Consider the following 15,720-nt stretch of genomic DNA (forward strand, 5'->3'; position numbering starts at 1 on the left):
GTTAAAAAAATGTGGTGACAGGTTTTATACGTTTTTATGAGTGCAATATGTAGAACAGAGGGGTTCTAGGTGTTGTTTGATTATGTGTGTGCACGTATGTGTGTGTGTGTCCTACATATCTGTGTGTGCTGTGAGGCTGTAGTGGATGTGCTGATGCTGAGTGTGTATGTGCGTGATATTGCCGCGCACATGTGAAAAGATTGAGGGAGCAGAAGCAAGAGGGAAAAAAGGGAGGAAAAAGAAATTAAGACGAAGTGAAAAAATAGTCACACACAAGTTTCTTTTAAGTTTATGAGCTGTTTGTTACTGAGTAGGAAAACAGCTGATCGGTGCAGTGAGAGACGGGAGAAAAACATGCAAAGGCACTAATGGGAGGGATGAAAGAGAAAACAAAAACATTTTAATCTCCATGCTGTGGAGACTGACGGTGATTTATCTGTGATGATATCACGATGAAATAAAGTATTGACATGAATCAGCTATTTAAATGTTAATGGAAGAGGAGGAGAGAAAAATCTAGCGGATTCTTATCTGAAGTGTGGTTAATACAACCAGGGAGTGGTGCTGGGGTCGTGGTAGAGCTGTCTGTCCACGTAGAGCCGGTCTATGGCGATGACAGCATAAAGCTGCATCAGACTGGGAACAGGACCTTGTGTCACTCCAGGATCTCTTTGGGGAACTGGTCATGCTAAAGTCTGTTCCTTTCAGCTCGTTCTGTTTGGAATGTCTGAATTTGGCCACAATAGGACGCAGTCTTCATGCTTCAGACCTCCTAGTTCAGAGCCGATGGATTCTTTCTAAGCAGATGTTTTTCCACAATGCCGTCCGGAAGCTTCAGGAAAAGGTATTACAGTAACTTCTGTGTCCTCTCCTGTAGACTTATCAGGAAGTCCTAAAAACTCCCTGAAAAGCCTTCAGCTGATCCAAAATGCTGCAGCAAGAGTCCTGACAGGGACTAGAAAGAGAGAGCAGATTTCTCCTGTATTGGCTTCCCTTCATTGGCTTCCTGTTAAATCCAGAATTCAAAATCCTGCTCCTCACATACAAGGTCTTAAATAATCAGGCCCCATCTTATCTTAATGACCTTGTAGTACCATATCACCCTATTAGAGCACTTCGCTCTCACACTGCAGGCTTACTTGCAGATCCTGGCACCCTCACCAGGATCTTCAACAAATCCCTCGCACAGGCGACTGTCCCACTCTGCCTGAAGTCCTCCACCATAGTCCCTTTGCCTAAGAAGCCCCACATCACCAACCCGAATGACTACAGACCAGTGGCACTCATCCCAGTGGTACTGAAATGCTTTGAGAAGCTGGTCCGCAGACACACCACAGCAGCCCTGCCTCGCAGCCAGGATCCACACCAGTTTGCCTACAGAGCAAACCGGTCCATGGAAGACGCTGTAGCCACAACACTCCATGCTGCCGTAACACACCTGGCAGAGCATGGGAGCTATGTGCGGATGCTTTTCGTGGATTACTGCTCAGCTTTTAACACCATCCTTCCACACAAACTGGTGGTCAAGCTACAAGACCTGGGGCTTCCATACAGCACCTGCATGTGGATCAACAGCTTCCTCTCGGGCCGAAGACAGAGAGTCAGAGTTGGCCATTGCACATCCTCAGCCCTGAGTCTCAGCACGGGCTCACCCCAAGGCTGTGTGCTCAGTCCACTGCTCTACTCTCTATACACACACGACTGCACTCGTGTCCACCTGCTTACAGAGACGAGGTTGAGGAGCTGTCGTCATGGTGTAAGGCCAATAACCTCCTCCTCAACACTTCAAAAACCAAAGAACTCATAATAGACTTCAGAAGGAAAAAGGCAGAGATCCAACCAGCATTCATTAATGGGGACTGTATAGAAAGGGTGGCAAGCTTCCTGGGAGTCAACATAGAGGAGAACCTTTCCTGGAGTGCGAACATCTCCGAGCTGCTGAAAAAGGCCCGACAGAGACTGTACTTCCTGAGGATTCTCAGGAGGAATAACATCACACAGACTGCTGGTGTCCTTCTACAGCACCACCATTGAGAGTGTTCTAATGTACTGCATATGCATCTGGTACACTAGCTGCACAGTGGCTCAGAGGAAAGCACTCCAAGGGATCATTAACACCGCCCAAAGGATCACTGGCTGCCCTCCCCCCACGCTGGAAGATCTACACAACACCCGCTGTCTTAAAAAAGCTCAAAACATTATAAAAGATTCCTCACACCCTGGCCACTCCCTGTTTGAACTGTTGCCCTTGGGCAGACGGTACAGACCAGTCAGTGGAAGGACTAATAGACTCAAACACAGCTTTTATCCAACCGCAATAACACGTCTGAGTGCTGCTACAAAAAAATTTCCATCACGCCACTCTTGAATTAATCTATGTGCTGACTGAAGCATGTATGTGGGAATGTATGTGAATGTTTGCTCATACTATTCTTATTAGCACTTTAAGTATTTTATTTATTGATTTAATTGAATTTTATTGTTTTATTTATATTTTCATATTGTTAGGGATGATACACTGATCGGGGACCATTTTTAATTTTGTTGTACCTGTGACAATGACAATAAAGACATTCTGATTATGGAGATGATGGCTTTACTGAATAATTAATAAAAAATGTGTTTTATGCAACGTTTGAGATTTTTGATTTTCTGAGTTGGTTAAAAGTGAACATTAAAGAAAGCCTTATAAGTATGGCGCCGTGAAGGCAGAAAACCGGTGAAAGTGACTAAATGGTGTTGACAGCGCCACCTGGGGAGGGAGTTACACCCCAGGAGAGATTACAGTAGCTAGTGCAAATGTTGTACTAGCCACAAAAGCCCAAAGGCTCGTTATTACCAAGCAGAGGTGAAGCAGGCAATGTTCCCTCTAATGTTTCATGTGTCTGAGCGAACACACAAACTCCCTGAGCGTCCCTTGGACCACTGTGAGCAACAGCAGACGTGTGCACTGTGGTCACGCCAGCATCCAATCCATCCAAGTTACATGGTTTATTAAAGTAATCAAATTACAGCATTTACATTTATGTTAGACTACTTTTAATTAACTGCTTTAGCCCACTTACAATGAAAATGTAAAAAAATCTTGTTCATGACCTGTGTAGTATGTTAACACTATTGGAAGGAAAAATAACCTGAACTCCAATTTTGAAAACACAACTTTCTTTTTTTCATTTTTTTCATATAAAGCTCTGACTTGTATTATGAGTCTGTGGTCTGGGAGAGAGTCCTGTAACTCTGTCTGTAAAATACAGTATATAATGACCAATGTTGGGCAATTAATTATATAGTTACTTCTTCAAAAAAGTAAGTGAGTTATGCAAACAACAAAGTTTTTTGCAGCTGTTTACCTAAAAATGCAGCCAAGGCGTTTTTTAAAATAAACATTTCAAACTATTTCCAGAACAATCAGCTGTTCTGCATCAAATTTGATGCCACACAAATTATTTGTGCCACTCCAAAAATAATTTCTGTCCACTATGAGATAAAGGAGAACAACAGCCTGATACCTGCAGGCCTGACAACAGGAGATGTATCACTCCTGTAACACCTGTAACATTCAGCAGTCGCCTCATTGTTCTGACACACACAACAAAACTATTGACTACACTACACACTAACTACACAAGATTTGTGCTAAACGTCTCAAATCTCTCACATCTCAAACACCACCGTCATTCCTAAAACTTCCCCCTTCCTAAACAACTAAATGCCATGTTGCCATATCATTTTTGATTGGTCCACATGGTGCATTTTTGAGAGCATTCCACTGCCTAGCCCCCACAAGCGGCCGTGCCTCCACTAAAGCAAAAAACCAACAAAACATATAAAACATCAAACAACTCAGCAAATGAGATATAAAGAAACAATAACAAATACACACTCGAAGATACAACTCCTTTTAAAAACATGATTAAAATATAACAGACAATTAAGAGTAAAATACCATAAAACAAGGAACCAGTCAATGCCAGTCCATAAATGGCAGTAAAACAACAACAAGGCTACAACAAGACAGCAGCAGTGTGTAGGCCTGTAACAAAAGAGGGGAAACCATCATCCAGGGTCCACCCTACTATATGCCAAACTGTAGATAACCCATGAGGATCCTACTTACCACCCTTTAACCGTTATACAGAGTAAGCAGGTGCCAGGGGAAATGAATCCAGTCTGCAATACTTAACAGCCTGTGTTCTCTATCATATCGAGACTTCGCTCCACTCCGTTACATATTCCTTATGTACGGGGTATAACCCCCCCTTGGTGGTGGTGTGTGGATACTTCTTTAAGTCACTCCGGCTAGCTCGGCCACAACCCACAGCTTACGTATAAAACAGCTGTGCAGGGATGCCATACGGGAATAAACATGTGGGAATAAACAGTGGAGGGGAGATTTAGGTGGCAGGTTAGCGTGTGGCCCCAACCCCTTGCTTTGGCTAGAAGTATGGCAGCCCATACATCCCAAAATTGTTTGGAGTGTGGCATTTCCATGCCGTTAGAGGATGGGCATGATCAGTGTCTGTTATGCTTGGGCCTAGAACATGCTTTATTAGCCAGAGAAATCCCTGAAACCTGCATGAATTGCTTATCTTGCCAGCACAGACTAGAGAGGCCCGTGCTCAGTTTTTTGCCTCTAATGTGCTGCCCCTTCCACTTTGCATGTTCCTGAGCCCAAAGTGGGGAGAATGGCCGCCACTGGAGTGGAGGCAGAGCATGCAGGCTCATGGGCTCCGTCATGGGCCTGTCCCACAGTGTTCCCTCACATGGCCCCGCCTCCGAGCCTGGGCCGGTGGAGGATGGCTATCAGGTGGAGGACGTTGATGAAGTGTCTGTCTGCTCCCCTGGCGACTCTCACCTGTCCCCTGGACAGCCTCTAGCTGGCTCCCCAGGCACGTGTCAGACCAGGTGGGTTTCTATCAAATCATGGATAAAGCATCCCGGGTACTGGAACTAGCCCTCCCTGAGGTTCCCATCTCAGTAACATCAAGGTTTGATGATGTCACGCAGCCACAGCGTCTCCTATCGCAGGTGCCGCTGCTGCCTGATTGTCAGGACCTGGTATGCAAGGAGCTTGAGGCCCCTATCGCCCTGCATCAACGGTCCCCACTCGGTGGCTTGGTGGGTTGAGCTTCCTGGATGTTATGAATGTCGCTCTTGCTACTCCCCTGTCTGCGGACAGTGCATAGCAGCTGCTCGGCGTTGGCGGTGGACCTTCAGGGTGTCCGTAGCTCAGCCCTCCACTTCAGCAGGCTAGGCTGCCAGCCCCCTCCCCTTTCTGCGGACAGCACGGGGCGGCTTCTTAGCTCTGGGAATGGACTCTTGGGTCACGTCCCTAGCTTGGCTGCTGCAGGCTGTGTTCCCCTGGTGCTTCGTCAGCTGGTTAGTGAGAGTTTGGCATGAACCAGTGCCTCGTATCTTTCTTGGTCTTGGGATGTTGGCAGGATACGATGGCCGCTATCTTGTCCATCTGGGAGTGAACCAGTGTGCCTCTCAAGTGGTCCCCCAGACACTGTACCTCCATTCATCCAACCACACATTTCTTTGGCTATGAGTTCTCCACCTGGAAAATGGTTCTGCAATACAGCAACTTTTGCTCTCTGAGCCTTTGTGAGATGGTCTTCACAATAGAGGGAGGTGGGAATGGTGGAATTGGCACCTCCAATCCAAACTCATCTCTATCCTTTACCAAGCTCATCAGGCTCACCAGAGAGGTGGTTTCAGTGCCTCTCCATGCTTTGAGGAGGTTGAGGTGATATGCCTTTGTGGCTCCTCCCCTGTCCGAAAGAACCATCTTGTAGTCTATGTTCGGAACTTGCCATGTGACCACGAAAGGCCCTTGACACTTGGCGGGTAACTTTGAGCTACAAGAAGGGAGCAATACAAGTACTTTATCTGCCGTTGAAAATTGTCGGCACCTACCCCGTCATATTCCATATGCAGTGCCACTGAGTTATGGTCAGCTGCCTGGAAAACTATTTCCTGGTGTTTTTTGGCACCAGCAATTGGGTGCGTTCCTCATCTGCGCAAGTGTCACAACTCACACTCGATACACTCTGTCCGTGACCATGTTAAAACGTGGGTAGGTCAGTGCTATGTCATGGGGCATCGTTCAACCATCGACTTGGTAAATGGATGAGTATAGAGTATCTTCACGAGATAACACTAGTGGGACATGGCTACGGATACTGACTACGAAATTAAGCAATCGTTACCCACCTACATGCACCCAAGCTGTATGCCAAATGTGAACGAGACATCGATTCACTGATCCACACTACACCACTAGGATTTACAGGAACAGCATGAAAATATCTTTTGGACTAGAGAAGGAAGTTGGATGGTAACGAAGAGAGGAAAGGTAGACAAAACTGAGTGGATTGTACTACCAAAAGGCGACAAGTGCCTGGGAATCCCACAGGCAAATTGGAACCATGAAAAGGCCACTAGGAAAGTCACAACCAATTCAGTTTCAATTCAATTTTATTCATACAGCGCCAAATCACAACAACAGTCACCTCAAGGCGCTTTATATTGTACAGTAGATCGTACAATAATAGATACAGAGAAAAACCCAACAATCATATGACCCCCCTATGAGCAAGCACTTTGGCGACAGTGGGAAGGAAAAACTCCCTTTTAACAGGAAGAAACCTCCGGAAGAACCAGGCTCAGGGAGGGGCGGGGCCATCTGCTGTGATTGGTTGGGGTGAGAGAAGGAAGACAGGATAAAGACATGCTGTGGAAGAGAGACAGAGATTAATAACAGGTATGATTCAATGCAGAGAGGTCTATTAATACATAGTGAGTGAGAAAGGTGACTGGAAAGGAAAAACTCAATGCATCATGGGAATCCCCGGCAGCCTACGTCTATTGCAGCATAACTAAGGGAGGATTCAGGGTCACCTGGTCCAGCCCTAACTATATGCTTTAGCAAAAAGGAAAGTTTGAAGCCTAATCTTGAAAGTAGAGATAGTGTCTGTCTCCTGAATCCAAACTGGAAGCTGGTTCCACAGAAGAGGGGCCTGAAAACTGAAGGCTCTGCCTCCCATTCTACTTTTAAATACTCTAGGGACAGCAAGTAAGCCTGCAGTGTGAGAGCGAAGTGCTCTAATAGGGTGATATGGTACTACAAGGTCATTAAGATAAGATGGGGCCTGATTATTTAAGACCTTGTATGTGAGGAGCAGGATTTTGAATTCTGGATTTAACAGGAAGCCAATGAAGGGAAGCCAATACAGGAGAAATCTGCTCTCTCTTTCTAGTCCCTGTCAGGACTCTTGCTGCAGCATTTTGGATCAGCTGAAGGCTTTTCAGGGAGTTTTTAGGACTTCCTGATAATAATGAATTACAGTACACCGTAAAAAAAGAAATCCTAAAATAACAGTAATATTCCGGCAGCTGGGGTGCCAAAATAATACCATAAAATAACAGAAAATAATTTTCTTTTTTTAATACGGTTATTTTCAGTAATGACAATACAGTTTGTTGCCCTAATTTTACATGGGATTTTGCCTTTTTCAAGTGCTTTTAAACACTAAATTAGGAACATTTTAATGTGATTAAACAATGAAATTACCTATAAATAAGGTCAATGAATGCGGCAATATGAATAATAATACTTAAATGTACAGAAATATACAGTTAACAGTTGGTTTAAATAATAATGGATTGCATTCATATAGCGCTTTATGAGACCCTCAAAGTGCTTTACAATTCCACTTTATAATTCCCCTCTGGCCATCACCAGTAGGCGGTAGGTGAAGTGTCTTGCCCAAGGACACAACAACCGAGAGTTGTCCGAGCAAGGGCTCGAACCGGCAACCTTCTGATTACAAAGCGAACTGCCAACTCTTGAGCCACGATCGCCCTAAATAATAATAATAATAATAATTATTTGATGTAACAAAAAGTTTATAAGAATCATTTTATATATTATTCCATAGCATTACATTTGAATTTAACAGTTCAATCTTTCAAATAATGGACAAATATTTGTGAAATTATGATACATTTGCGAATGTATTTTAACAATCTAAATATGCATATGTACAGACAAATATATTTAAAAAACAAGAAAATTATGTTTTATTACATTTACAGTGATTTTACGTTAATTTACATTTGAAATGTAAAATCACAGTCTATTTATGTGAATTTAATGATATTCTAGAAGAACAGTACAAAACTGTAAAATACACAGTAAAATACTTTTATATTACTTTTTTTTTTTTAGTGTAGTCCAGCCTGGAAGTAATAAATGCATGAACTAGGTTTTCAGCGTCACTCTGAGACAGGATATTTCTAATTTTAGAGATGTTGCACAAATGGAAGAAAGCAGTCTTACATATTTGTTTAATATGTGCGTTGAAGGACATGTCCTGGTCAAAAATGACTCCAAGGTTCCTCACAGTGTTACTGGAGGCCAAGGTAATGCCATCCAGAGTAAGAATCTGGTTAGATACCATATTTCTAAGATTTTCAGGGCCGAGTACAATAACCTCAGTTTGATCTGAATTAAGAAGCAGAAAGTTAGCGGCCATCCAGGTCTTTATGTCTTTAAGACATTCCTGCAGTTTAACTCATTGGTGTGTGTTATCTGGCTTCATGGACAGATAGAGCTGGGTGTCATCTGCATAGCAGTGAAAATGTATGCTATGTCTTCTAATGATGCTGCCTAAGGGAAGCATGTATAATGTAAACACAATTGGTCCTAGCACTGAACCCTGTGGAACTCCATAATTAACCTCAGTGTGTGAAGAGGACTCTCCATTTACATGAACAAATTGGAGTCTATTAGATAGATATGATACAAACCACTGCAGTGCAGTACCTGTAATACCTACAGCGTGCTCTAATCGCTCTAATAGGATATTATGGTCGACAGTATCGAACGCTGCACTGAGGTCTAACAGGACAAGCACAGAGATGAGTCCACTGTCAGAGGCCATAAGAAGATCATTTGTAACCTTCACTAAAGCTGTTTCTGTGCTGTGATGAGCTCTGAAACCTGACTGAAACTCTTCAAATAAGCCATTCCTCTGCAGATGATCTGTTAGCTGTTTGACAACTACTCTTTCAAGGATGTTTGATATGAAAGGAAGGTTGGAGATTGGCCTATAATTAGCTAAGACAGCTGGGTCTAGAGATGCTTTTTAAGTAAAGGTTTAACTACAGCCAGCTTGAAGGCCTGTGGTACATAGCTGATTATTAGAGATAGGTTGATCATATTTAAGATTGAAGCATTAATTAATGGCAGGACTTCTTTGAGCAGTTTTGTAGGAATGGGGTCTAAAAGACACGTTGATGGTTTGGAGGAAGTAATTATTGAAGTTAACTCAGAAAGATCAATTGGAGAAAAAGACTCTAAATGAATATCAATGGTATTGAAAGTAGCTGTAGATAATATTACATCTGTGAGATGATTATGGGGAATTTTTTCTCTAATGATAAGAATTTTATTTGTGAAGATGTTCATGAAGTCATTACTAGTTAACGTTAAAGGGATTGTTGGCTCACAGAGCTCTGACTGTTTGTCAGCCTGGCTACAGTGCTGAAGAGAAACCTGGGGTTGTTCTTATTTTCTTCAATCAGTGACGAATAGTAAGATGTTCTGGCTTTGCGGAGGGCTTTCTTATAAAGCAGCAAACTATTTCTCCAGGCTAAATGATGATCCTCTAAATTTGTGACACGCCATTTCCTCTCCAGCTTACGAGTTATCTGCTTTAGGCTACGTGTTTGAGAATTATACCACGGAGTCAGGTACTTCTGATTTGAGACCTTAGTTTTCACAGGAGCTACAGTATCCAGAGTTGTACGTAGTGAGGAGGTAAAATTATTAACAAGATAATCGACCTCTGTTGGAGTAGCGTTCAGGTAGCTGCTCTGCTCTGTGTTGGTACAGGGCATTGAAGATGATAACAGTGGGTGGATTATATTCTTAAACTTAGTTACAGCGCTTTCAGAAAGACATCTACTGTGATAAAGTCTACTCTCCACTGCTGTGTAATCAATTATTGTAAATGTAAATGTTATCAGGAAATGATCAGACAGGAGAGGGTTTTCAGGAAACACTGTTAAATGTTCAGTTTCTATGCCATATGTTAAAACAAGATCTAGAGTGTGATTAAAGTGGTGGGTGGGTTCTTTTACATTTTGACAGAAGCCAATTGAGTCTAATAACAGATTAAATGCGATGTTGAGGCTGTCATTTTTAGCATCTACATGGATGTTAAAATCACCCACAATAATTGTTTTATCTGAGCTGAGAACTAAATCAGGGGGTGTTGATTCATTTAAACTAACATAGTCATCCTGCTGCAACCAGGTTTCTTTAAGGCAGAGTAAATCGATTTGTTGATCAATTATTAAGTCATGTACTAACAGAGACTTGGAGGAGAGAGACCTAATATTTAATAATCCACATTTCACTGTTTTACTCTTTGGTTCAGATGTGGATACTGTATTGTTCTTTCTTTGTCATTTTTTATGTTTAAGTTGTTTTTTGCTGGTTTTTAGTTTGTTTTTTGTCTGTTTGGGAGCTGACACAGTCTCTATGGAGATGGGTTTTGGGGGGTAGCAGGAGGAGAGAAGCTGCAGAGAGGCCTGTAAGACTGCAACTCTGCTTCCTGGTCCCAACTCTGGATAGTCATATTTTGGGGGGTTTAATAAATTTGTCCATATTTCTAGAAATGAGAGCTGCTCCATCCAAAGTGGGATGGATGCCGTCTCTCCTAACAAGACCAGGTTTCCTCCAGAAGGTTTGCCAATTATCTATGAAGCCCACATCGTTTCTGGGACACCACTCAGACAGCCAGCAATTTAAGGAGAACATGCGGCTAAACATGTCACTCCTGTCTGATTGGGGAGGGGACCAGAGAAAACTACAGAGTCCCACATTGTTTTGGCAAAGTTACACACTGATTCAATATTGATTTTAGTGACCTCCGATTGGCGTAACCGGGTGTCATTACTGCCGACGTGAATTATGATTTTACTGTATTTACGTTTACCCTTAGCCAGCAGTTTTAAATTTCCTTCAATGTCGCCTGCTCTGGCCCCTGGAAGACAATTGACTATGGTTGCCGGTGTCTCTAGCTTCACATGTCTGAGAACAGAATCACCAATGACCAGAGTTTGACCCCCGGCGGGTGTGTCGCCGAGTGGGGAAAAACGGTTAGACACATGAACAGGTTGGTGGTGTACCTGGGGCTTCTGTTTAGGACTATGCTTCCTCCTCACCGTCACCCAGCCGCCCTCTTTCCCCAGCTGCTTGGGGTCTTCCGGGGAACAGCTAGCGGGGCCTACGCTATCTTCGGCTGCACCAGCTACAGGGGCCTGGCTAGCTACGGGTGAATGAAGGGTGCGAAGCCGAGTCTCCAATTCAGTAATCCTGGCCTCCAGAGCTGCAAATATGCTACATTTGTTACAGGTATCATTACTGCCAAAGGAGGCCGAGGAGTAACTAAACATCTGACACAATGAGCAGCAAAGTGCAGGAGGGACAGGTGAAGTAGCCATGGTGGTAACGAGTCGGCTACGAGCTAAGCTAAGCTAAGCTAGCGAAACAGTACAAAGACAGTGAGTGAATACTTTGGCTATAAATAAGGTAGTGAGTACACAGAAAGTGTGCTTCGGATTAAGCACGTGAAGATTATACTATGAAAAAAGAATGTACTTAAAAGTTTTTAATTAAATTGCTAAGCAGATAAGCTACTCAGAAACACAACTGTGTTTGAGCAGGAACAGAAAGTGATACTCTACCGCAGAGCGAGCGAACACCAAGTGTACAGCTTACACAGGCACCACACATTGTAGGTGTTTTGCATCCAAGTCTGTGATTGGCTGGTTTTGTGGTACAAATATAATGGTGTACAGAAAGAGTTGAACGCGCACGGGCAGAAATGTTGAGAGCACGAGCAACACATTGCAAGCAAGCGCAAATGCAAAAACTGAGCGAGGGGCTGCTATTGTGTGTGTGTGTGGATAATAACAAACACTGAAATACATTTTTTGCACGCAGCAATGAATTTTGTTCACTCAAATTTAGCTTTTCTTCGCTCAAAATAAATTTCTTCTCAAAATGCAACACTTGCACCTGCAAATTTTTTTTACGTGCACTCAAATTTAACGCCATACAAACGTACATATTAAAAGACTCTGTCCCAACCTTTATGATCCACTTGCAAGGTTTCCACTGTATCCATGCAGGGTACGTGTTTCCGGCTACTGTGGAGGTCGCAATATGGCGCTCCACAGTGGCTGCAGCCAGACCCTTCTTGGACAAAGACAGAATAGGCTCTTCCAGAGCTGCTGTTTGCTATTTTTGTGTCAATCTCTACCCTGACAAAACTCGCATGCAAGAAATGTACAGATGTAGAGTACATTGGTATATGAAGCAGACTGTACATATTAGATGGTAGCATGAAAACTGGATGACTGCCATTGCTGATGAGCCCATGAGAACCAGTTCACATTCTCATGGAAAAATTTACGTTTTTGTTTTTTGTTTTTTTTACATAAAATAAAACACAACCTGTAAGAACACCAGTAAACAAACGGGTGTACCATCTAGTTAACATATATATATATATTGGGGGTGGAGCCGAACCCGAATACGGTATTTGGAAAGGCATGAATAACGTCTCTTACGAATATTTATTTTGAACAAATACTTTAAAAAATATTTGTATTGAGGAACAAGGGAAAACTTTATATCAAAAAACTGAGTTTCCTTATGACACCGCAGTGCATGCCCAGATGAGTGAGTGACGTGTGAAAGAGGTGACTGACACAGGCTACTCCACACAGCAACAGTGTATTTTCGTTTTTGTGGTTTTTTTCCTATCAGCCTACCTCTCTGACATGTCTTCCCAATGTGATGTTTGTGTAAAGTTTGGTCAGAAGGTTCCTTTGTAAGTGTGCATGCGCCATTAGCGTGCTGCCTGCTGTAACCCTAATTTCCTTCGGGATTAATAAAGTATTCTGATTCTGAACAGAGAGGCTTGGCTGAGCGAAAAAAGGCTGAACTGCATCATTATTTTTGTTGAATAGATTTTTTTGTACCTTCCGGAGGCAGTTTATAACTTTTGCGAAGATCGGGAGATTATTCCATTACGCTGCATTATTGACGTCTGCAGTCGGGTCTCTCATGTTCGTTCTGTTTACGTAGCTCTGTTAGCTCGGTCATTTAGACAATAGGCTGACAATAGGAGTAATGTTAACGCTCGGTTAAAAAGGTTAAAACAATGCTTGTGTAGTTGTGTCGAATTGTATGCACTTGTGTGAGTTATATGGTACGTTTAAGTTACTTTGTCTTTTGCAGACAGCAAGATGTAGACCCGTTAACCTTAGCATAGCTTCCCGTCACTCATTAACTTAGCTGAAACTCCCCACATGGATTTGGGCAACCAAATAGAAAAGAGTGTAGCTGCTGCTGAGCCACCTCTTGGTCCTCCACCAGCCAAAAAACTCAAGTTCTGTGTGGAAGCATTTTACAGTCAGTGCTGCAGATGAAACCAAAGTGATATGTAATGTGTGCAAAAGTTAAATCAGCAGAGGCAGAGATATAAAACATCTGTCAACATCTGCTATGCATAATCACATGCACTTAAAGCATCCTCTCCTGGTACTGTCTGCCAACCCCCCCACAAGCACCAATTCATCATCACAACCATGTTTTGTTCATTGCTGGATTTATGGAAAAACATCAACTAATACTGCATATGCATAATTATTATTATGGATATAATTGAAGAATACTTACACTATAATGTTAATTAGAAGTGTAACATAAACAACTGGATTTTTACGCCTATTTTGAATTTTACCTGAATACAGATACAAATACTTTTCCCCCCTCAACAAATACAAATACCAGCTACTTCGCACATCACTAATGTATATATATATATATATATATATATATATATATATATATATATATATATATATATATATATATATAATATATATTAGGGGTGCAACGATACACAAAATTCACGGTTCGGTTCGCTTTTTTAATTTGTCATTTATTAAAATTATAAATATATATTTTAACTCAACATTAAATTTAATGTTGCTGAAACGACAAAGTAATAAAAAAATAAATATCTGATGGAGAAATCCCTCATCTTTGGAAAAGAGAGTTTATTACAGAGAAATGGCTCTTTCCAAAATAAAAGCTATACTATACGCTTCTTCTGGGGTATATTCTCAGCAGCATATTAAACATATCAGGTCCCCATAAGGAGAATCATGTGCTAACGGCTGTCTAAATGACACGGGTAAAGTTTGTAGCATGCGTGCTTGTTGTTTTTGTCTGCTTCCACTTGTCTTTGCACTAGGATGATGTCAGAGTAAATGTGCAGTCATATTCGTTGTGTTCCCACTAGTGCTGTCAGCGTTAATCTGAAATGACGTTAACGCCACAACACGGCAAATCTCCGTTAACGAGCTACCGCGGATCGCCCTGTGCGTGGGGCTGGACAGTCTCAACACCTTAACGAGCAAACTGCGCTAACGCAGTAGTTCCCACCCATGTAATTGAGCATTGCGTGGCACATCCGACATACTGTTTTACTTTTGTCCATGACGCGCTTACCTTCAGGGTCATACTTCACATGAAGACCAAAATAGTTCCAAAGGCCAGATCTGAATGAGGGTGGGGGAGGTTCAATTTGCTATGTTGCAACGAGCTTAGCTTCTGTATTGCTAGCTTGCGCTGCGCTCAGTGAATCTGCGCTCTAGGCGGATAAGTCGAACCCAGATCCACTGAGCGCTCAACACAGACAGACACTTTTCAGAAGAAAAGTTGATAAAATAAATTAAAAATTTTGTATTGTTCGATACACATGCGTACCGAACCAAAAGCACTGTATCGAACGGTTCAATATCAATACGAGTATCGTTGCACCCCTAATATATATATATAAATAACTCATAGACAGTCTTGTGCCAGTCATTTAGTGATGGAATTTTTACACTTAGCCTTTTGAAAAAATGTAGGTTTGATCATTAACAGGAGAGTTGAAAAGAACTGCTAAATGCGTTATGAACATTACTCAGATGAGAGCTGAATTAGAAATCAGCTATGTGGGGTGTAAGGTCATTGTATTGAAGAGAACAGGCAGCTTCTGTGTCTGAGGATTAGGCATGCTGTTAGCTTGGCATCTGGTCCTCTCGCAGCACAGCAGCACTGTTTCATGAGACAGCAGTGCTGCAACATGAGGGGAGAACCGGGAGGTTTCACTACATGTGTGAGTTATTTTTGTTACTTTTGGTAAAACTGAGGCTGTGGTTGCTTTTTTAAATGAATAACATGTTACAATGTTCTGTTACCATGGTAACAGTGGATAGTTTTGAAATGCACTGGATTATATGAAGGAGAGCGTTTATATCAGAACTTGTTGAATTAACATTGAGGTAAACACAAAAAACCACCTTCTTTAAATGTCTGAAAACCCTAACAAACCCTAACATCACATGCATAGTTGACATACAGGATATTTTTGAATCTTGATTCTCTCAAAATAATTGAGTGACAAATAATAACTGGTTCATAGAGACTTACACATATACTCACCACACCATTTCAAGAGCTTTGGGGGATTTGCATAAATTTTCCTGCATTCATCTGCTTCTGTAAAAGCCTGCTTTAATTTGAATGATAAAAAATTGAACTGTGACTGTTCTTTGTGTATTTGAAAATATACATCAAGAAAG

At 42.1% G+C, this 15,720-nt stretch overlaps 1 protein-coding gene across 13 annotated transcripts in view; it reads left to right on the top strand.

Moving 5' to 3' along the window:
• The window catches only part of dlg2 (discs, large homolog 2 (Drosophila)), a 178,250-nt gene that overhangs the window by 20,197 nt on the left and 142,333 nt on the right, over positions 1–15,720 (top strand). Inside the window, exon 1 of one of the 13 annotated variants that reach the window (XM_063488398.1) lies at positions 15,154–15,254. The exons of the other annotated variants lie outside the window; for them this stretch is intronic. Coding sequence (XP_063344468.1) covers positions 15,251–15,254 — 4 coding nt within the window. The 5' untranslated portion in view covers positions 15,154–15,250. Of the gene's footprint in view, positions 1–15,153; positions 15,255–15,720 lie in introns of those variants that run through there. 13 annotated transcript variants of the gene reach the window in all.

The sequence above is a fragment of the Pelmatolapia mariae genome, linkage group LG10_11 (genome assembly GCF_036321145.2).
Source record: "Pelmatolapia mariae isolate MD_Pm_ZW linkage group LG10_11, Pm_UMD_F_2, whole genome shotgun sequence".
Classification (NCBI taxonomy): domain Eukaryota; kingdom Metazoa; phylum Chordata; class Actinopteri; order Cichliformes; family Cichlidae; genus Pelmatolapia; species Pelmatolapia mariae.